We start from the raw sequence: 21,989 nt of genomic DNA, 5'->3' as shown, positions 1-21,989 counted from the left end.
ACAGCCTTTTTCTACTCCTCTTGATGTTCCCAAATATTCTTTCGATTACGTTCATTATGCCATATATTAAATATGTTTTATATATATATATAAAACAGTCCTTAATCTATATTTCAGCTTTCATTTCCTGATATTTACATATAGAAGTATTAAACAGACAAGAACATGACATCACTGGTGTGCCAAAGTATACAAACTGATAGTCTTTAGGTAAATTAAAGTAATTAACACTTAATATTTGGTTGCATATCCCTTGTTTGCAATAACTACATCAAGCCGGTAACCCTGTGACATCACCAAACTGTTGTTGTATTTTTGTAATGGGTTTCCAGGCTTGTAGCACAGCTTCTTTCAGTTTTATCACTTCTCTCTATACATGAGTGACCTCTGGCCTCATGAGGTGGAGAACCAGACACTCCAGGGTCTTCATAATATAGGATGTTAATGCCACCGGGCAGTAATCGTTTATCTCAACTGGTCACCCTACTTTGGGCATCGGTACGAGACAGGATGTTTTCCACTGCACTGGAACTTTGCCTAGTCATAGACTCATGTTGAAGAGCCACCAGAGGGGCTCAGCTCGCTGGGCTGCACAGTCCTTCAGGAGTCTTGGACACACACCGTTTGGGCCTGCTGCTTTCCCTGGATGCCTTCTCCCAAGCTCCACCTTTACCTCATCAACTGTGAAGGATGGGGGCAGGTAACCAGAAGTGGTGGGTGCTGCAGCTGCATTGGTAGGGGAGCTGTTGCATACAGGAGACAGTAGAGTGGACAGTGGAGCATTTCTGGAGCAGGAGCAGCATCTGAAGTGATGGTGGGAGAGCCAAATACTTGTTTTGTAATGTTGAGTAACTAGTCTGATAATAATAAGAAGGAATTTGGACTTACCTGAAGTAGGCTAAATGTAAAATAACAGCATTCTAGGCTGTAGGTGAATATCTTTTAATGTTTTTATTTTTATGTATAATGTTATTTTAGTCAGCAGCAACTGTTAACTGAAATTATAAGATTTAAGATGTTAACATCGTCCTGGCCTGCAGGCAATACCTGGTGGGGTCAACAATGAAAAAACAAAAAAACAATTACAGCGTTTTTTTCAAAAACTGAGCAATGTAAGTTTCATATTGCCTGTTAATTTTCCCAGATGTGGCAGATATTCTTTTGATTATGTTGAGTAGCTAGTCTGACAATAATAAGAAGGCATTTGCACTTACCTGAAGGCACGAGTGTGAATCATTTCAATTTATTTTTTTTTTTGTTATTTATTTTTGGACATTCCCTTTTTGTTAGAAGTTACAGTTAAAGTTTTTGTGATGATATTCTTCATCCTGCTGAGATAAGCAAATGTTTAAATAAAACATGCAGAAGACATGAAATTTTGGAGCCTGATTAATATACCAGACAAATAACAATTTGATCATGTATGGCTAGTGTTGACCAGGTAGGCCTTTACCTACCAATGTTCATTCAGTTAGAAATCTCACAATTCTAATGTATATTGAAGCTTCAGTACATACAGTGTATATATATATATATATATATATATATATATATATATATATATATTATAGCCCTGTGATGACCTGGCGACTTGTCCAGGGTGTACCCCGCCTTTCGCCCGTAGTCAGCTGGGATAGGCTCCAGCTTGCCTGCGACCCTGTAGAAGGATAAAGCGGCTAGAGATAATGAGATGAGATGAGATATATATATTATATGCATTTTCACAAAATGTAATCATTTGCTGACAGCTCAGTCCCCCCCAGTTCAAAAATCCTATCTGCACCCCTGATTGGCTAAAATAATAATTATAATAACAAGTGTTGCCAGGCAAAACAGACCTCGCATGGTAGCACCAATGACTTGACCTGCCTGATATTTGACCCCCAACCACAAAGAAACTATGAGAGATACCCCATCATGTAGCATATCAATGGAAGCTGAATTGAAAGATGAACATTTTGGATTTGGTTTGAAGTAAATATGATGAATATGAAGGAAGATATTGCAAAAAAAATGATTTTGACCTTTTTGGTGACTGTGGCAGCGGGGGCGTGGTCAAGCGCCAGTCTGTGACAGGAGGGCGGAGTCAGGGAAGGTAAGTGGCAGAATCACTACACCTGAGAGCAATTAACCTGTGTTTGTGTCTTCCCAGTGACCGCGCCCTATATCAGGAGGGAGAGCGAGAGTGGAAGGAGCTCATCCCTAAACCAGACGCCGATTGTGTGTCTGTGTGTGTCTGTGTTAGTAATTGCATACTGTTAGACTGAAAAGTGTGGCAATAAAGCCGAGTTGTGAACCTGATCTCTGTCCTGCCATCCTCTGTGCTCCAACCACACATAGGGAACATACTACAGTGGTGCCGAAACCCAGGAGTGGAGCACCAACCCAGCAGCACCATGGAATCCTCCCCGTTCGCCGACCTGGTCCACACCCTTGCCACGGCTCAGCAAAGCCAGCACCAGGCGCTCGTCACACTCCGAAAGGAACAAAAGCAGTGCTTCGAAGCCCTGGTGCTGGCCCCGCAGGAAGATCGCGAGGCGTTCCGGCATCTCCTCGCGTCGGCGGGGTCCACCAGCGCTCCGGCCGCGGGCCCGTCTCCCCTCACTGTCACCAAGATGGGCCCGCAGGACGACCCCGAGGCGTTCCTCACGTTGTTTGAACAGGTCGCCGTAGCCTGGGGGTGGCCGATGGAGCAGCGCGCGGCACACCTCCTCCCCCTACTAACGGGAGAGGCACAGCTGGCCGCGCTACAGCTCCCCGCCGACCGCCAGCTGGCCTATGCGGACCTCCACCGGGCCGTCCTCCAGCGCGTGGGGCACACACCGGAACAACAGCGCCAGCGCTTCCGCGCGCTGCGATTGGAGAAAGTCGGCCGGCCGTTCGCGTTCGGCCAGCAGCTCCGGGACGCCTGCTGGCAGTGGTTGAGGGCCAACGATCGCGACGCCGAGGGAATCATCGACCAGGTGGTACTGGAACAGTTCATCGCCCGCTTACCAGCAGGAACCGCGGAGTGGGTCCAGTGCCACCGCCCGGCGTCGCTGGATCAGGCAGTCGAGCTGGCGGAGGATCATTTGGCGGCTGTCCCGGCGGCAGGACAGCAAATGGCATCTTCTCTTCTCTCCTCTTCTCTCTCTCTCTCTCTCTCCCCCCTCCTCCTATGTCCCATCCTCGCCCCATTCCCCCACCGCGGAGGCGGGGGCCAGCACCACCCCAGCCGGCCCGCCGCACCCGCGGTGCCCTCCCGTTTCTCCCTTCTGTGTCTGTCTCTCCCCAACCTCAGGTGAGTGAGCCCCAGATCACCGGTGCAGAGGGAAAGCCCGGGCCGGATTGCTGGCACTGCGGGGAGCCGGGCCACCTTCAACAGCAGTGCACAGCAATGGAAGTGGGCGTGGTGGTTCGGATCCCCAATGCGCCAGAGGCCGCCCTCGATCGGGCCGGAGCATATCGAATACCGGTGAGTATCCAAGGGGCTACATATCAGGCGTTGGTGGATTCTGGTTGTAATCAGACCTCAATTCGCCAAAGCCTGGTTCAAAACGAGGCATTGGGGGGAGCACAAGGGGTGAAGGTGTTGTGTGTGCATGGGGATGTTCACCGCTACCCTTTGGTGTCGGTCCACATTATTTTCAGAGAGGAAATATTTATAGTGAAGGCGGCGGTTAATCCTCGCCTTACCCACTCTTTAATTTTGGGGACTGATTGGCCGGGATTTCGGGGTTAATGATGCGCCTAGTAGAGAGTGGGTCCTGCCATTTGACAGGGGGAGGTCCTGGGGTCGCTTTGGTGGGAGCAGCTGTCACAGAGCTGTCTAGATCATCTCCGCGTCAGAGTGAGGAGCCGCCAGCTCCTCCTCTCTCTATTGGGGAATCCCTCACGGATTTCCCATTAGAGCAGTCGCGAGACGAGACTCTGCGGCATGCGTTTGACCAAGTGAGAGTAATCGATGGTCAAACGCTCCAGCCGAACGCCACCCCATCCTTCCCCTACTTCGCGATTATGAAGGATAGATTATACCGAATGACACAGGACACTCAAACTAAAGAGCGAGTCACGCAGCTTTTAATTCCGAAGAGCCGTCGGGAATTAGTATTCCAGGCAGCTCACTTTAATCCCATGGCTGGACACTTGTGGCAGGATAAAACACTAGCCCGAATAATGGCACGATTCTATTGGCCGGGGATTCACGGCGATGTCCGTAGGTGGTGTACGGCATGCCGCGAATGCCAGTTAGTAAATCCAGCGGCCATTCCAAAAGCGCCTTTGCGCCCTCTACCGTTAATCGAGACCCCGTTTGAGAGAATTGGGATGGATCTCGTCGGGCCATTAGATCGGTCAGCACGAGGGTACCGCTTTATATTAGTTCTGGTGGACTATGCAACGTGATACCCGGAAGCAGTGCCTCTGCGCAATATCTCCGCATGCAGTATTGCAGAGGCACTCTTCCGCGTCATCTCCCGAGTTGGAATCCCGAAAGAGATTCTGACTGATCAAGGCACTTCGTTTATGTCATGAACACTGCGCAAACTGTATTGGTTACTGGGGATTAAGCCAATCCGCACCAGCGTGTATCACCCACAAACGGACCGTTTAGAAGAACAGTTCAACCGCACCCTCAAAAATATTATTAAGAAATTCGTAAGTGAGGACGCACGTAATTGGGATAAGTGGCTCGAACCCTTGCTGTTCTCAGTGCGAGAGGTCCCCCAAGCCTCCACGGGGTTCTCCCCATTCTAATTATTATATGAGCATGAGCCGCGCGGCATCCTGGACGTGCTGCGGGAAAATTGGGAGGCGGGACCTTCACAAAGTAAGAATGAAATTCAGTATGTTATGGACCTGCGCGCAAAACTCCACACGCTCACCCACCTAACTCAGGAGAATTTGCGGCAGGGTACGCAAACAAGGGTACGCACCATAGAGAGTTCACACCGGGAGATAAGGTACTCATACTGTTGCCCACGTCGAGCTCCAAATTGATCGCCAAGTGGCAAGGACCCTTTGAGGTCACACTGCGAGTCAGGGACGTCGACTTTGAGGTGAGGCGAATGGACAGGGGTGGGGCGCTACAGATTTACCACCTCAATCTGCTTAAACTCTGGAATGAGGAGGTCCCCGTGGTATTGGTGTCGGTGGTTCCAGAGAAGGCGGAGCTGGGGCCGGAGGTTCAAAAAGGGACATTGGCATCATATACCTCTCCGGTCCCCTGTGGAGACCACCTCTCCCCGACCTAACTCACGGAGGTCGCACAGTTGCAGACCGAGTTTTCGGATGTGTTCTCGCCCCTGCCCGGTCGCACTAACCTCATAGAGCACCACATAGAGACGCCCCGGGGGTGGTAGTGCGTAGCCGCCCTTACAGGCTACCCGAACACAAAAAAAAAGGTGGTTCGGGAAGAACTTCAGACCATGCTCGAAATGGGCATCGTCGAGGAGTCCCACAGTGACTAGAGCAGCCCGGTGGTCATGGTACCCAAGGCCGACAGGTCGGTCCAGTTCTGTGTGGACTATAGAAAAGTCAATGCGGTGTCTAAATTCGACGCGTACCCAATGCCTCATATTGATGAGTTGCTCGATCGACTCGGCACTGCTCGCTTTTATTCGACGCAGGATTTGACGAAGGGATATTGGCAGATCCCCTTGACTCCACTATCCTGAGAAAAAACTGCCTTTTCCACACTGTTTGGTTTACACCAATTCGTCACCCTTCCGTTTGGGTTGTTTGGGGCGCCCGCTACGTTTCAGTGGCTGATGGACAGAGTCCTCCGCCCTCACGCCACTTATGCGGCCGCGTATTTAGATGACATCATCATCTATAGTAATGACTGACAGCGGCACCTCGAACATCTGAGGGCCGTCCTTAGGTCGCTGAGGTGAGCGGGGCTCACAGCCAACCCAAAGAAGTGTGCGATTGGGCAGGTGGAAGTATGGTATCTGGGCTTCCACTTGGGCAACGGGCAGGTGCGTCCCCAAATTAATAAGACGGCAGCAATTGCGGCCTGCCCGAGGCCCAAGATCAAAAAGGGGGTGAGACAGTTCCTGGGGCTGGCTGGCTATTATCGTAGGTTTATAACTAATTATTCGGACATCACCAGCCCGCTGACTGGGGTGTAGTGATGTTCTATAACTTGGCACTCTTATATTTCAATGGAAACTTCATGAATGTTTTACTGTGTCCTGGAGAGTGTTTTTACTTTGTAAATGAGGTTTTGTCTGTAACTGATCTTGTAATAACATTTATCTTTCCACTTTCTGTCATAATCATATTGTATACTGGGGTTTTTGTGATTGCTAAGAAACATGCCACTGCGATCAGAGAGCTTAATAATCACACACAGCCTGAAACACAGAAAATCACATCACACTTGATGAAATCTGAGAGAAAAGTAGCTAAAGTCCTCGGCATTTTAGTTTCTGTATTTCTGGTGCGTTTACTTCCATATTATATTTACAGAGTTTTAGATTATGTTATTGAAGTCCAGCAAGAAACTTTTCATACAATCATTTTCATAATTTGTCTTAATTCCACCATTAATCCATTTATTTATGCTCTGTTTTACTCGTGGTTCAGGAGGTGCATTAAATTAATTATCACTCTGCAAATATTCCAAACAGACTCTGCATTAATCAGTGTATTTTCATAAACAGCTGGGTTTTTTGTTTTGTTTTGTTTTAATTCCACCTGATCATGTTCCCAAATATTGCTTTTACTATATATTCATCATTATCTTCTTCTCCCTTGTCCAGCACTGCTGCCATTCCGGCTCCATTTGGACCCTCTTGAGCCATGTCATAATCACTGGAGCATAATTTTAAGCCAGATGCCCTTCCTGCCACAACCCTCACACCGGTTCATCAGAGGGTTCACCATCTTGCTTAAGAAATGTCCCAAGCACCTCGAGTGGAACAAGGCTGCGGAGGATGCCTTCAAAGAGCTCAAATCAGCCATCACAATAACACCAATTCTCAGACATCCAGATCCTTCAAAATCATTCATCGTGGCTGTAGATGCCTCCGAGACAGAAATGGGAGAGGTGTTGTCACAGCGCTTTGGGGAGAAGCCCAAGCTACACCCTGTTGCCTTTTTTTTTGAAGAAACTCTCAACGTCTACACAGAATTATGACATCAGGAATCTGGAACTTCTTGCAGTAAAGCTTTCCCTAGAGGAATGGAGACACTGGCTTGAGGGGGCCACACATCCATTTGTTATTCTCTCTGATCCTAAGAACCTTGAAAATCTAAAGACAGCCAAATGGCTGAATCCATGTCAGGCAAGGTGGGCACTCTTCTTCACACCTTTCCAGGTCACCATCTCCAACCTTACTAATTCCAGAAACACTAAGACCAATGCGTAATCCAGAATTCACACATCTACAACCATCAACCAAGAACCCACTCCTATCCTGCAACCTACATTGTTTTACAAAAGTATTTATCCCCCTTGATGTTTGTCCCATTTTGTTGCATTACAACCTGGAATAAAAATGGCTTGTTTGGGGGGGTTCGCATCATTTTATTTACACAACATGCCTACCACTTTAAAGGTGCAAAATGTTTTTTATTGCGAGACAAACAATAATTAAGAGGAAAAAACAGAAATCTGGAGTGTGCATAGGTATTCACCCCTTTCATATGAAATCCCTAAATAAGAGCTGGTCCAACCAGTTAACTTCATAAGTCACATAATTAGTTGATTAAGATCCACCTGTGTGCAATAAAGTGTCCTATGATCTGTGACATGATGTCTGCTTAAATCAACCTGTTCTGGAAGGCCCCTGACTCTGCAACATTATTAAGCAAGCAATATGATAACCAAGGAGCCTCCAAACAGGTCAGAGACAAAGTTGTGGAGAAGTATAGATCAGGGTTGGGTTATAAAAAATATCCCAAACTTTGAATATCCCACAGAGCACAATTAAATCAAATGTAGCAAGATGGAAAGATTATGGCACCACTACAAACCTGACAAGAGAAGGCCACCCACCAAAACTCACAGACCAGGCAAGGAGGGCATTAATCAGAGATGCAACAAAAACACCAAAAATAACACTGAAGGAGCTGCAAAGATCCACAGCAGAGATGGGAGTATCTGTCCATAGGACCACTTTAAGCCATACGCTCCACAGACCAGGGCTTTACGGAAGAGCAGCCAAAAAAGGCCAATGCTTAATGAAAAAAATATATAAGAAAACACATTTGGCGTTTGCCCAACAGCATGTGGCAGATTCCCCAAATACATGGAAGAAGATTCTCTGGTCAAATGAGACTAAAGTTGATCTTTTTGGCCATCATGGGAAACACGATATGTGGTACAAACGCAAAACTTTCCATCACTCTGAGAACACCATTCCTACAGTGAGCCATGGTGGTGGCAGCATCATGCTGTGGGGATGTTTTTCATCTGCAGCGACAAGAAAGCTGGTCAGAATTGAAGGAAAGATGGATGGCACTAAATATGGAGCAGTTCTGGAGGAAAACCTGTTTGAGTCAGCCAGAGTTTTGAGACTGGGACAAAGGTTCACATTCTAACAGGACAATGACCCTAAATACACTGCTAAAGATACATTACACTGGTTTAAAGGGAAACATTTAAATGTCTTGGAATGGCAGAGTCAAAGCCCAGACCTCAATCCAGTTGAGAATCTGAGGCATAACTTGAAGGTTGCTGTACACCGACGCAACCCATCTAACTTGAAGAGTTGGAGCAATTTTGCTTTGAGAAAAGGGCAAAAATCCCAGTGGCTAGATATGCTAAGCTAATAGAGACATACCCCAAGAGACTTGCAGCTGTAATTGCTCTACAAAGGTGGCTCTACAAAGTATTGGCTTTGGTGAGGGTGAATGCCTATGCACACTCCAGATTTCTGTTTTTTCATCTTAAGTATTGTTTTTGTCACAATAAAAAACAATTTGCACTTTTTAAAGTGTTAGGCATGTTGTGTAAATCAAATGGTGCTCACTCCCCCCAAAAAAAAATCCATTTTAATTCCAGCTTGTAATGCAACAAAACAGGACAAACATGAAGTGGGATGAATACTTTTGCAAGACATTGTAAGTGTTTTGCTAATGCCATCACATGGGAAATTGACAAGGAAATAGTTCAAGCCCAACCTTGCGACCCTCCAGAAGCCTGTCCTCCTGGTCTTGTGTTCATCCCACCACAGTTCCAAGGCCAACTCATTACCTGGGCTCATTCATCCCCTGCGACTGGACATCCCAGTAGTCAACGTACATATCAGCTCATCTGAACTAGGTATTGGTGGGAGAACATGATGTCTGATTTCAACAGGTTCGTTTCCACTTGCTCTGCCTCTGCCTAAGCCAAGGTACCTTTGGCTCCACCCATGGGTAAACTCTGTCCGCTGGCTACACCCCAAAGACCCTGGTCCCATCTGGCCATAGATTTCATCATGGATCTACCCAAGTCGCAGAACAACACAGTCATCATGGTGGTCATTGACTGATTCTCCAAGGTGTTAAGGCTCATCCCCTTGCCTGGTCTACCCACTGCCTTTGAAACCACCGAACTCCTCTCCTCACATGTCCTCCAGTACTATGGGATCCCTGAAGACATTGTAAGTGAACGGGGCCCCCAGTTCACTTCCAGGGTGTGGACTAAGTTCATTGACAAGCTAGGGGTTTTGGTGAGTCTAACCTCAAAACACCACCCACAGTCCAATGGCCAAGTGGAATGCGCCAATCAGGAGATCGGGCGCGGCATGAGGGTGTTATCTCTGGAAACCCCAAAGACTGGTCACAATTCCTCCCCTGGGCTGAATAAACCCAAAATTCTATGAAACACTCTGCCACCCAGCTCACATCATTCCGGTGCATCCTTAGATATCAGCCACCATTGTTTCCATGAGACGACTCACCCTCACAAATCCTGGCAGTGGACTCCTGGTTCTGAAGAAGTGAACAAGTATGGCAAAGTGTTCACCAGAGGCTAGAACAGGTGGCCGGCAGGTATAAACTCTATGCGGACAAGCACAGAGGGGAAATACCTGTGTACTCACCTGGAGATGGTGTGTGGGTGTCCACAAAAGACCTGTGAGATCCCAACACATGGCAGAAGCTCTATGCCTGATACATGGGTCCTTTCAAAATCCTCCACGGAATTAACAGTCTTACAGACTTGAGCTCCCACAACATTGATGCCTGTCACCTACTTTTCATGTGTCATGCCTCAAACCTGCCATACAAGGACCCCTAGCCACCACTCAACCAGCCACTGAACCTCCCTTGCCTGTAGAACTGGAGGAACAACCAGTATATCAGGTCCATAAGATCATCAACTCCCATTGTAGACATGGCAACCTAGAATATCTGGTGGACTGGGAGGGGTATGGTCCAGAGGAATGCAGCTGGGTGCTTGCCAACATTATCCTAGACGCACTTCTCACTCAACAATTCTATACCAAACATCCCAAAAAGCCAGCACCCAGGAAAAGAGGTCATCCCAGAAAAGAAAGTGCTCCCAGAATGAACACCTTGGGGTGTTGAGTGCCCTCCCTCTGCCGAATATTGATTGAAGACACACCTGTTCCGAATTTCCTGTAATCAGCTCCACCTATTTAAGGACAGCAAACACACACATTGTGATGTATGGTTCAGTTTATCCATACCTGATTATACTGAGCTGTTGTTCCTAGCTGACTCTCAGTGACTCTGACCCTATTTTCTGTTAATCCCTGACTCTGAACGCTCGCTTAATCTCTGACATACTGTCTGCACATCGACCGACCTCTTGCTCGACTCTGACCTCATCATTTGTCTCATGATTTGGATTTGTCTGCCAGTTTGTGACACACCCGTTCTCCCCTGCGACTGCATCCATAAGTGCCTGCACACAGACACTGAATATCGATAGAAATCTTGTTGATAGTAGTTTGAAATGAAACTATGAAGTGACAGGGACATACACCCACTCTGGCATCTTGATCACCCTTTTTAAAACTTTCATTATCCATAGGGCAGGTTCTTAACATAACAACTTTGTTTATATGTAGGCTTTGTTACATGAAATTTGGCATGATGGTGTATATTATTCTCTGGCCTGTACCTATGAGGCCTTTTTCTCAACAAAGCATGACATCATTTATTATGTTGTCAAAGAAACTGGGGAGGCGTGATCAATTTCTGAACTATAAAATCACCAGGGCTGTTTGAGTCATAAGTCATTTAATTAGTTACTGTTTTCCTTGAAGCTCTGTAGGCATTAGTGAAATGTTGTATTCATGAACCTGATGGACTTGAACCAATCTGATCGCTGTGTGAATTTCTCCTGTCCAGAGAGATCGGTATCTCCTGCTGCTTATATCTTACTGTACGTGTGTTCAGCTGCTGTGGTTCTTCTAACAGTGTGTGGAAATCTGCTCGTCATCATCTCTGTTTTTCACTTCAAGCAGCTTCATACACCAACAAACATGCTCGTGCTCTCTCTGGCCGTGTCGGATTTCTTTGTTGGTGCTTTGGTAATGCCACCGATGTTAATCTGGATAATCGAGTCATGCGGGATATTTGGGAGAGATTTCTGTACCAGTTTTTTATCGATTAATGGATTCCTCACAGTCGTGTCCATCTATAATATTGCTCTGATTGCTGTGGATCGATATTTGGCTCTCTCAAACCCCTTTTTCTACATGAACCATGTCTCTGTGAGGATTATTCTCATTGTAATTGTTTTTGACTGGGGTGTATTGATGGTCTATAACTTGGCATTCTTATATTTCAATGGAAACTTCATGAATGTTTTACTGTGTCCTGGAGAGTGTTTTTACTTAGTAAATGAGGTTTGGTCTGTAATTGATATTGTATTTTCATTTATCTTTCCACTTTCTGTCATAATCATATTGTATACTCGGGTTTTTGTGATTGCTAAGAAACATGCCACTGCGATCAGAGAGCTTAATAATCACACACAATCTAAAACACAGAAAATCACATCACACTCGATGAAATCTGAGAGAAAAGCAGCTAAAGTCCTCGGCATTTTAGTTTCTGTATTTCTGGTGTGTTTACTTCCATATTTTATTTACAGCTTATTAGGTGATGTTATTGAAGTCCAGCAAGAAACTTTTCATACAGTCATTTTCATAATTTATCTTAATTCCACCATGAATCCATTTATTTATGCTCTGTTTTATCCATGGTTTAGGAGGTGCATTAAATTAATTATCACTCTGCAAATATTCCAAACAGACTCTGCATTAATAAACATACTTTCATGAACAGCCTTTTTCTATTCCACTTGATGTTCCCAAATATTCTTTCGATTATGTTCATTATGCCATATATTAAATATGTTTTATATATATATAAAACAGTCCTTAATCTATATTTCAGCTTTCATTTCCTGATATTTACATATAGATGTATTAAACAGACAAGAACATGACACCACTGGTGTGTCAAAGTATACAAACTGATAGTCTTTAGGTAAATTAAAGTAATTAACACTTAATATTTGGTTGCATATCCCTTGTTTGCAATAAGTACATCAAGCCGGTAACCCTGTGACATCACCAAACTGTTGTTGTATTTTTGTAATGGGTTTCCAGGCTTGTAGCACAGCTTCTTTCAGTTTTATCACTTCTTTCTATACACGAGTGACCTCTGGCCTCATGAGGTGGAGACCCAGACACTCCAGGGTCTTCATAATATAGGATGTTAAGGCCACTGGGCAGTAATCGTTTATCTCAACTGGTCACCCTACTTTGGGCATCAGTACGAGACAGGATGTTTTCCACTGCACTGGAACTTTGCCTAGTCATAGACTCATGTTGAAGAGCCACCAGAGGGGCTCAGCTCGCTGGGCTGCACAGTCCTTCAGGAGTCTTGGACACACACCGTTTGGGCCTGCTGCTTTCCCTGGATGCAGTCTCCCAAGCTCCACCCTCACCTCATCAACTGTGAAGGATGGGGGCAGGTAACCAGAAGTGGTGGGTGTTGCAGCTGCATTGGTAGGGGAGCTGTTGCATACAGGAGACAGTAGAGTGGACAGTGGAGCAGGAGCAGCATCTGAAGTGATGGTGGGAGAGCTAAATACTTGTTTTGTAATGTTGAGTAGCTACTCTGATAATAATAAGAAGGAATTTGGACTTACCTGAAGTAGGCTAAATATAAAATAACAGCATTCTAGGCTGTAGGTGAATATCTTTTAATGTTGTTATTTTTATGTATAATGTTATTTTAGTCAGCAGCAACTGTTAACTGAAATTATAAGATTTAAGATGTTAACATCATCCTGGCCTGCAGGCAATCCCTGGTGGGGTCAACAATGAAAAAACAAAAAAAACAATTACAGCGTTTTTTTTCAAAAACTGAGCAATGTAAGTATCATATTGCCTGTTAACTTTCCCAGATGTGGCAGATATTCTTTTGATAATGTTGAGTAGCTAGTCTGACAATAATAAGAAGGCATTTGCACTTACCTGAAGGCACAAGTGTGAATCATTTCAATTTTTTTTTTGTTATTAATTTTTGGACATTCCCTTTTTGTTAGAAGATACAGTTAAAGTTTTTGTGATGATATTCTTCATCCTGCTGAGATCAGCAAATGTTTAAATAAAACATGCAGACGACATGAAATTTTGGAGCGTGATTAATATACCAGACAAATAACAATTTGATCATGAATGGCTAGTGTTGACCAGGTAGGCCTTTGTCTACCAATGTTCATTCAGTTAGAAATCTCACAATTCTAATGTATATTGAAGCTTCAGTACATACAGTGTATATATATATATATATATATATATATATATATATATATATATATATATATTATATGCATTTTCACAAAATGGAATCATTTGCTGACAGCTCAGTCCCCCCAGTTCAAAAATCCTATCTGCACCCCTGATTGGCTATAATAATAATAATAACAAGTGTTGCCAGGCAAAACAGACCTCACGTGGTAGCACCAATGACTTGACCTGCCTGATATTTGACCCCCAACCACAAAGAAATTATGAGAGATACCCCATCATGTAGCATATCAATGGAAGCAGAATTGAAAGATGAACAATTTGGATTTGGTTTGAAGTAAATATGATGAATATGAAGGAAGATATTGCAAAAAAAATATTTTGACCTTTTTGGTGACCTTAACCTAGAACGGATTACCCTTAAAATGTTGGAGGTTCTATTTGAGACCAATACCCATCTTTCCTGAAAGTTTCATGAAGATTGGTCCAGCCATTTTTCCATAATGTTGATGACAAAATAACAAAGAAACAAACAAAGAAACCCCACCGAAAACAATACCTCGTCCCCTGGTGGACTCTCTCCCGGGCAAGGTAATAATAATATATACAGTATGTGTCCACAACTTACATAACATATCATTTGGTGTTTTGGAATTAAGATACAAAATCGTAACTGTGTTCTGCTAAAGGTAGAGATTCATTTAGTAAAAACGGGGATTGTTAGCAGAATGACAATTTCAAAATAGGTTTTAAAATGAACAGTATACTGCCAGTGCATACGCACACACATATTACAAAACTTCACGAGTCTCAGGGCGGAGTATACTTCAGGGATGAGAATTTTCCGCCGATTGGTGGATAATGGAGTCAAGGGGATCTGCCAATAACCCTTTGTTAAATCCAGTGTCGAGTAAAAGCGAGCTGTGCCTAGCCGATCAAGCAACTTATCAATACGAGGCATTGGGTACGCATTGAATTTAGACACCGCGTTGACTTTTCTATAGTCTACACAGAACTGGACCGACCTGTCGGCCTTGGGTACCAAGACCACCGGGCTGCTCCAGTCACAGTGGGACTCCTCGACGATGCCCATTTCGAGCATGACCTCGAGTTCTTCCCGAACCACTTTTTTCTTGTGCTCGGGTAACCTGTAAGGGTGGCTACGCACTACCACCCCTGGGAGCATCTCAATGTGGTGCTCTATGAGGTTGGTGCGGCCAGGCAGGGGCGAGAACACGTCCAAAAACTCGGTCTACACCTGGGCAACCTCCGCGAGTTGTGTCGGGGAGAGGCGGTCTCCACAGGGGACCGGAGAGGTATGCGATGCCAATGTTCCCTTTTGAACCTCCGGCCCCAGCTCCGCCTTCTCCGGAACTACCGACACCAGTGCCATGGGGACCTCCTCGTTCCAGAGTTTGAGCAGGTTGAGGTGGTAAATCTGTAGCGCCCCACCCCATCCGTTCGCCTCACCTCATAGTCAATGTCCCCGACTCGCCATGTGACCTCAAAGGGTCCTTGCCACTTGGCGACCAATTTGGAGCTCGATGTGGGCAACAGTACGAGTACTTTATCTCCCGGTGCGAACTCCCCAAGGAGCGTACCCTTGTCGTACAGGCGGGTCTGTCGTTCTTGGGCCTGCTGCAAATTCTCCTGAGTTAGGTTAGTGAGTGTGTGGAGTTTTGCGCGCAGGTCAATAACGTATTTGATTTCATTTTTAGTTGGTGAAGGTCCCTCCTCCCAATTTTCCCGCAGCACATCTAGAATGCCGTGTGGCTTACGCCTGTATAACAATTCAAACGGGGAGAACCCCATGGAGGCTTGGGGGACCTCTTGCACTGCAAAGAGCTAGGGTTCGAGCCATTTATACCAATTACGTGCATCCTCACTTACGGATTTTTTAATTATGTTCTTGAGGGTGCGATTGAACCGTTCCACGAAACCGTCCGTTTGTGGGTGATACACGCTGGTGCGGATCGGCTTAATACCCAACAACCCATACAGTTCGTTCAGTGTACGTGACATAAATGAGGTGCCTTGGTCAGTCAGAATCTCTTTCGGGATTCCAACTCGGTAGAGAACGCGGAAGAGTGCCTCTGCAATACTGCGTGCTGAGATATTGCGAAGAGGTACTGCTTCCGGGTATTGCATTGCATAGTCCTCTAGAACTAATATAAAGTGGTACCCTCGTGTTGACTGATCTAATGGCCCGACGAGATCCATCCCAATTCTTTTGAATGGGGTCTCGATTAATGGTAGAGGGCGCAAAGGCGCTTTTGGAATGGCCGCTGGATTTACTAACTGGCATTCGCGGCATGCCGTACACCACCTACGGACATCGCCACGAATCCCTGGCCAATAGAACCGGGCCATTATTCGGGCTAGTGTTTTATCCTGTCCTAAGTGTCCAGCCATGGGATTAAAGTGAGCCGCCTGGAATACCAATTCCCGGTGGCTCTTTGGAATTAAAAGCTGCGTGATTCGCTCTTTAGTCTGAGTGTCCTGCATCACTCGGTATAATCTATCCTTCATAATCGCAAAGTACGGGAAGGACAGGGTGGCGTTTGGCTGGAGCATTTGACCATCGATTACTCTCACTTGGTCATCGCATGCCGCAGAGTCTCGTCTCGTGACTGCTCTAATGGAAAATCCACGAGGGATTCCCCAATAGAGAGAAGAGGGGCCGGCGGCTCCTCACTCTTGCGCGGAGCTGACGTAGACGGCTCTGTGACAGCTGCTCCTGCCAACGCAACACCGGGACCTCCCCCTGTTAACTTATGGCAGGACCCACTGTCCACTAAATGTGTCAATAAATCCCAAAATCCCAGCCAATCTGTCCCCAAAATTATTGAGTGGGTAAGGCGAGGATTAACCGCCGCCTTCACTATAAATTTTTCCCCTAGAAAAAAAATGTTGACCGACACTAGAGGGTAGTTGTGAACATCCCCATGCACACACAACACCTTCGCCAATTGTGCTCCCCCCAATGCCTCATCTTACACCAGGCTTTGGGGGATTGAGGTCTGATTACAGCCAGAATCCCCCAACGCCTGATATGTCTCCCCTTGGATACTCACCGGTATGCGATACACTCCGGCCCGATCGAGGGTGGCTCCTGGCGCGTCGGGGATCCGAACCACCGCGCCCACCTCCATTATTGAGCACTGCTGTTGGAGGTGGCCCAGCTCCCCGCAGCGCCAGCAAACTGGCCCGGGCTTCCTCTCTGCACTAGTGCTCTGGGGCTCACTCACCTGGGGGGGGGGGGATACAGACACAGAAGGGAGACACAGGAGGGCACCGCGGGTGCGGCGGGCCAGCTGAGGTGGCGCCAGCCCCCGCCTCCACGGTGGGGGAATGGGGCGAGGAGGAGACACAGGAGGAGGGGGGAGAGAGAGAGAGAGAAGAGAAGAGGTCGTCTGCTGTCCTGCCATCGGGACAGCCGCCAAATGGTCCTCAGCCAGCTCGATTGCCTGATCCAGCGACGCCAGGCGGTGGCACTGGACCCACTCTGTGGTTCCTGCTGGTAAACGCGCGATGAACTGTTCCAGTACCACCTGGTCAATGAGTCCCTCGGCGTCATGGTTGTCGGCCATCAACCACTGCCAGCAGGCGTCCCGGAGTTGCTGGCCGAACGCGAACAGCCGGCCGACTTCCTCCAAGCGCAAAGCGCGGAAGCGCTGATGTTGTTGCTTGGGGGTGCGTCCCACCCGCTGGAGGACGGCCCGGCGAAGGTCTGCGTATGCCAGCCGGCGGTCAGCAGGGAGCTGTAGCGTGGATCTCCTGTTTGCAGGGGGAGGAGGCGCGCCACGCGCTGTTCCACCTGCCACCCCGAGGTCTCTGCTACCTGCTCAAAGAGCGTGAGGAATGCCTCAGGGTCGTCCTGCGGGCCCATCTTCGTGAGGATGGGGGGGGTGGGCCCGCGGCGGTGGAGATGGTGGACCCCGCCGACGCGAAGAGGTGCCGTAACGCCCGACGATCTTCCTGTTGCGCCAGCACCAGGGCCTCAAGCCATTGTTCTTGCTCCTTTCGGAGGGCGAGCAGCGCCTGGTGCTGGCTCTGTTGGGCCGTGGTGAGGGCATGGATCAGGTCGGCGAAGGGGGAGGACTCCATGGGGCTGTTCTCTTCTGTGCTCTCCCGGGTTCTGGCACCACTGTGAAAGTTCATGTAGGTGGGTGGAGCACAGAAGGACGGCAGGCTAGAACTGAGTTCACAAAATTCTCTTTTATTCAGCTTTTCAGCGTTCATATATACTCTCACACACGCTCAGACACACGTACACACATCAGCCGTCTGGTTCGGGAGAGAGCCCCTTGCCCCTTCTCTCTGCTTAAATAGGGCACGGTCACTGGGAAGACACACAAACACATTAATTAACGACAGGTGTAGTGATTCTGCCACTTACCTTCCCTGACTCCGCCCTCCTGTCACAGACCGATGCTTGACCACACCCCCGCTGCCACACGGGGATTGTTAGCAGAATTACAATTTCAAAATAGGTTTTAAAATGGACAGTACACTGCCAGTGCACATGCACACACATATTACAAAACTTCACGAGTCTCAGGGCGGAGTATGCTTCCGTGGACATGGCTTCTCACAACACGGACACGAACATGCACATGGCTGTCTCCAAAGTATTCACAATTTTCTGCTGTGACACAAGCTGAATTCATGTATACTCCGACTTTATTGTCACACCACTCTGGTCTTGAGTGAAACCACAGCTAATCTTACAGGAACCAATTCATTATCATGGCCTGGAGTGAAAGAAATGCTTTCACTGGGAGGAAATTTCACCAGTATTGTGTCTTTAAAGCAGAAAAGGGAACAAAAACTCACCAAAATGACGTGAATATTGTGATACTTGGATGAGGTGACTGACCACATTTTTAACCAGGGAATTAGTAATTGTATTGGAATATATTTTAAAGTAACCTCCCAACCCTGACAATGCCTACTATGCCTATTTGTTCAAACAAGGTATGATATTACCTCATATGTATTATGCTGTCACTCAAACTCAGGGGGCATAATCTATTTCTATACTATAAAAGCACCAGAGCTGCGTGACCCATAAGTTATTCAACTGTGACCTTACACACTGGTTTACAGTCGTAGCATGTGATACATGAGGGGTTTCTTTTAGCTCTGTAGGCATTAGTGAAATGCTGTATTCATGAATCAGATGGAGTTTAACCAATCTGATCGCTGTGTGAATTTCTCCTGTCCAGAGAGATCTGTATCTCCTGCAGCTTATATCTTACTGTACGTGTGTTCAGCTGGTGTGGTTCTTCTAACAGTGTGTGGAAATCTGCTCGTCATCATCTCTGTTTTTCACTTCAAGCAGCTTCACACACCAACAAACACACTCGTGTTCTCTCTGGCCGTGTCGGATTTCTTAGTTGGTGCTTTTGTAATGCCACCAATGTTGATCTGGATAATCGAGTCATGCTGGATATTTGGGAAAGACGTCTGTCTCTACCTTTTAATGATTTGTGGTTTCATCACAATCGTGTCCGCTATAATGTTGCTCTGATTGCTGTGGATCGATATTTGGCTCTCTCAAACCCCTTTCTCTACATGAACCATGTCTCTGTGAGGATCACTCGTGTTGTAATTGTTTTTGACTGGGGTGTAGTGATGGTCTATAACTTGGCACTCTTATATTTCAATGGAAACTTCATGAATCTTTTACTGTGTCCTGGAGAGTGTTTTTACTTTTTAAATGAGGTTTGGTCTGTAATTGATATTGCATTTTCATTTATCTTTCCACTTTCTGTCATAATCATATTGTATACTCGGGTTTTTGTGATTGCTAAGAAACATGCCAGTGCGATCAGAGAGCTTAATAATCACACACAATCTAAAACACAGAAAATCACATCACACTCGATGAAATCTGAGAGAAAAGCAGCTAAAGTCCTCGGCATTTTAGTTTCTGTATTTCTGGTGTGTTTACTTCCATATTTTATTTATAACTTATTAGGTTATGTTATTGAAGTCCAGCAAGAAACTGTTCATACAATCATTTTCATAATTTGTCTAAATTCCACCATTAATCCATTTATTTATGCTCTGTTTTACCCGTGGTTCAGGAGGTGCATTAAATTAATTATCACTCTGCAAATATTCCAAACAGACTCTGCATTAATCAATGTATTTTCATAAACAGCTGGGGCTTTCTTTGTTTGTTTTTTTGTTTTGTTTTAATTCCACCTGATCATGTTCCCAAATATTGCTGTTAACCTAGTAACAGAGGACGTAAAGGGAACGTTAGAATTTGGTTCTCTAAAGGTTAGGTTATAACCAAACCAAAAACTACCATTTAAACAACGTTCCCTTTGGTTACAGCAAAAACCAAACAAAGGCTAACATTCCTTGAACTTTTAGGGAACCCCTCATATGAAACGTTAGCCAGTAGTTGCACTGCTATCACCACACAACGTTATGCTTGGCTGTTTTTTGGTTGTTCTGAGATCCAGTGCTGACAGTTTTTGTTTCCTTGATATTTTACACTAGGCCAGCCTAGTTTGACATTATTTATTAATTTCTCCTGTTCATTTTTATGGTAGGGGTAAATTGGACCAAAGTGCAAATAGAGTAAAATACAAAAAGGTATGATATTTATTTTAAATTTAGTGAAATGGAGACATACACAAAAGTAGGTCTAACTTACAAAGAGTGCAAAGAGTACCATACAAAGTGAATTATATTGCAAGTTGCATTCCAAATGGGGTTCCCCATTCATTGTGTGTGTGGTAGGCAAGAGCCTAATTACCTGATAATGCAAGCCATTGGTAGGCTGCTATTAAGATTCCACATATTAAATGGCTGATTAGCTGGCCATTGCATTTTATCTTTTGCAAACTTGTTTAAAGACAACATTATTGGTGCTGGATTTGGTGGACCCCTTGCATTTGTGGCCTTAAAAAACAATATTTCAAATTATATCCCGCAGTACAACAGTTTTTTCCCCCTAATGATTTGGTATGTTCTCTCCTTTTTCTCTTGGCTATGAAAAACTGTGTGCATATCACTGTATTAGTGCAGCCTTCATTCATTGTTTCTCCATTCATTGTTTTTATAGCACATTAATTGAACCAAAGCTGAAATAGAAAGAGTAAAGTAGGCTCCAATAAAATAAGTACAGATGTCTCAAGTTGTTTTAAGTTGTTTTAAATTCAGTGAAATGCAGACACACATAAGTAGGCCAAGAGCCTAATTACTTGATAATGACAGCCATTGTAAGGCTACTGCTATTCAGATTACACACATTAAATGGCTGATTAGCTGGCCATTGCATTTTATCTTTTGCAAATTGGTTTAAAGACAACATTTATTGATGCCTGGCTTTGTGGACCCATTGTATTTGTGGCCTTAAAAAACAATATTTAATTTTTTATCCTGCAGTACAACACAGTTTTTCCCCTAATGACTTGGTATGTTCTCTCCTTGTTTCTCTTGGCTATGAAAAACAGTGAGCATATCACTGTATTAGTGCAGCCCACAGACCTAAAGTAAACTATAGACCGTTTTCAGTCACGTGACCTTCGTAAACGCGACCGCCATTTTGGACATGTAGTGGACTTCGGCTTGAATCGGTTTGAATGCGAGGAAGGCGACAAACGAAAAACATAAAAGAAAAAGGAGCGAGATGCAGAAAACACCTTCACTATCCAGCGACGTAGGGCATTTACAGGGTGAGCAGAGGGAGAGGTATTTGCAAAAATTGAGGTTAACAGGCTTAGAGAACGAAGTTTACCTGCTTCCACCAGGATTGTTCACTGACATACGGAAGTACACGAAGCCCTCGTCTTTACCTGACTTCGGCCCACATGATCTGTATACCTATGTTGTTAAAAACCCATCGCCATACACATACACTCCAACGTCCGAGGTTCCGGAGCGCGCTCCGGCTTGCTCCAGGAGTGCTGCGGCGGAGGTTACGGAGCGCGCTCCGGCTTGCTCCCCCTCAAATTAAGCAGCGCGCTCCGGCTTGCTCCGGAGCAAGCCGGAGCGTGCTGCTTTATTTGAGGGGAACCTCAGCCGGAGCACTCCGGGAGCAAGCCGGCGCGCGCTGCTTAATTTGAGGGGAACCTCGGCCTGAGCACTCTGGGAGCAAGCCGGAGCGCGCTGTTTAATTTGAGGGGGAGCAAGCCGGAGCGCGCTCTGTAACCTCCGCCGGAGCACTCCTGGAGCAAGCCGGAGCGCGCTCCGGAACCTCGGACGTTGGAGTAATAATAATAATAATAATAATTTAGGATGGTTTGGGGCTTGCTCTCCCTC

General features: G+C 45.9%; 1 protein-coding gene and 1 pseudogene across 1 annotated transcript; both read left to right on the top strand.

The window, feature by feature from the left end:
* Nucleotides 1-11,234: 11,234 nt before the first annotated feature.
* On the top strand, nucleotides 11,235-12,227 carry LOC132871182 (trace amine-associated receptor 13c-like). The gene has a single exon (XM_060905292.1). The coding sequence runs from the start codon at nucleotides 11,235-11,237 to the stop codon at nucleotides 12,225-12,227; it is 993 nt and encodes a 330-aa protein (XP_060761275.1).
* A 6,652-nt stretch (nucleotides 12,228-18,879) lies between these two features.
* LOC132875917 (trace amine-associated receptor 13c-like) lies at nucleotides 18,880-19,871 on the top strand (annotated as a pseudogene).
* The last annotated feature ends 2,118 nt before the right edge of the window (nucleotides 19,872-21,989 follow it).

This window comes from Neoarius graeffei, chromosome 2 (genome assembly GCF_027579695.1).
Source record: "Neoarius graeffei isolate fNeoGra1 chromosome 2, fNeoGra1.pri, whole genome shotgun sequence".
NCBI classification, from domain to species: domain Eukaryota; kingdom Metazoa; phylum Chordata; class Actinopteri; order Siluriformes; family Ariidae; genus Neoarius; species Neoarius graeffei.
The sequence above is the reverse complement of the archived record's forward strand: the minus strand, read 5'-3'. Positions and strand labels throughout refer to the sequence as shown.

Coding starts and splice junctions, on each gene's coding strand:
- LOC132871182 (XM_060905292.1), top strand. CDS start 11,235: ATGAACCTGATGGACTTGAACCAATCTGATCGCTGTGTGAATTTCTCC.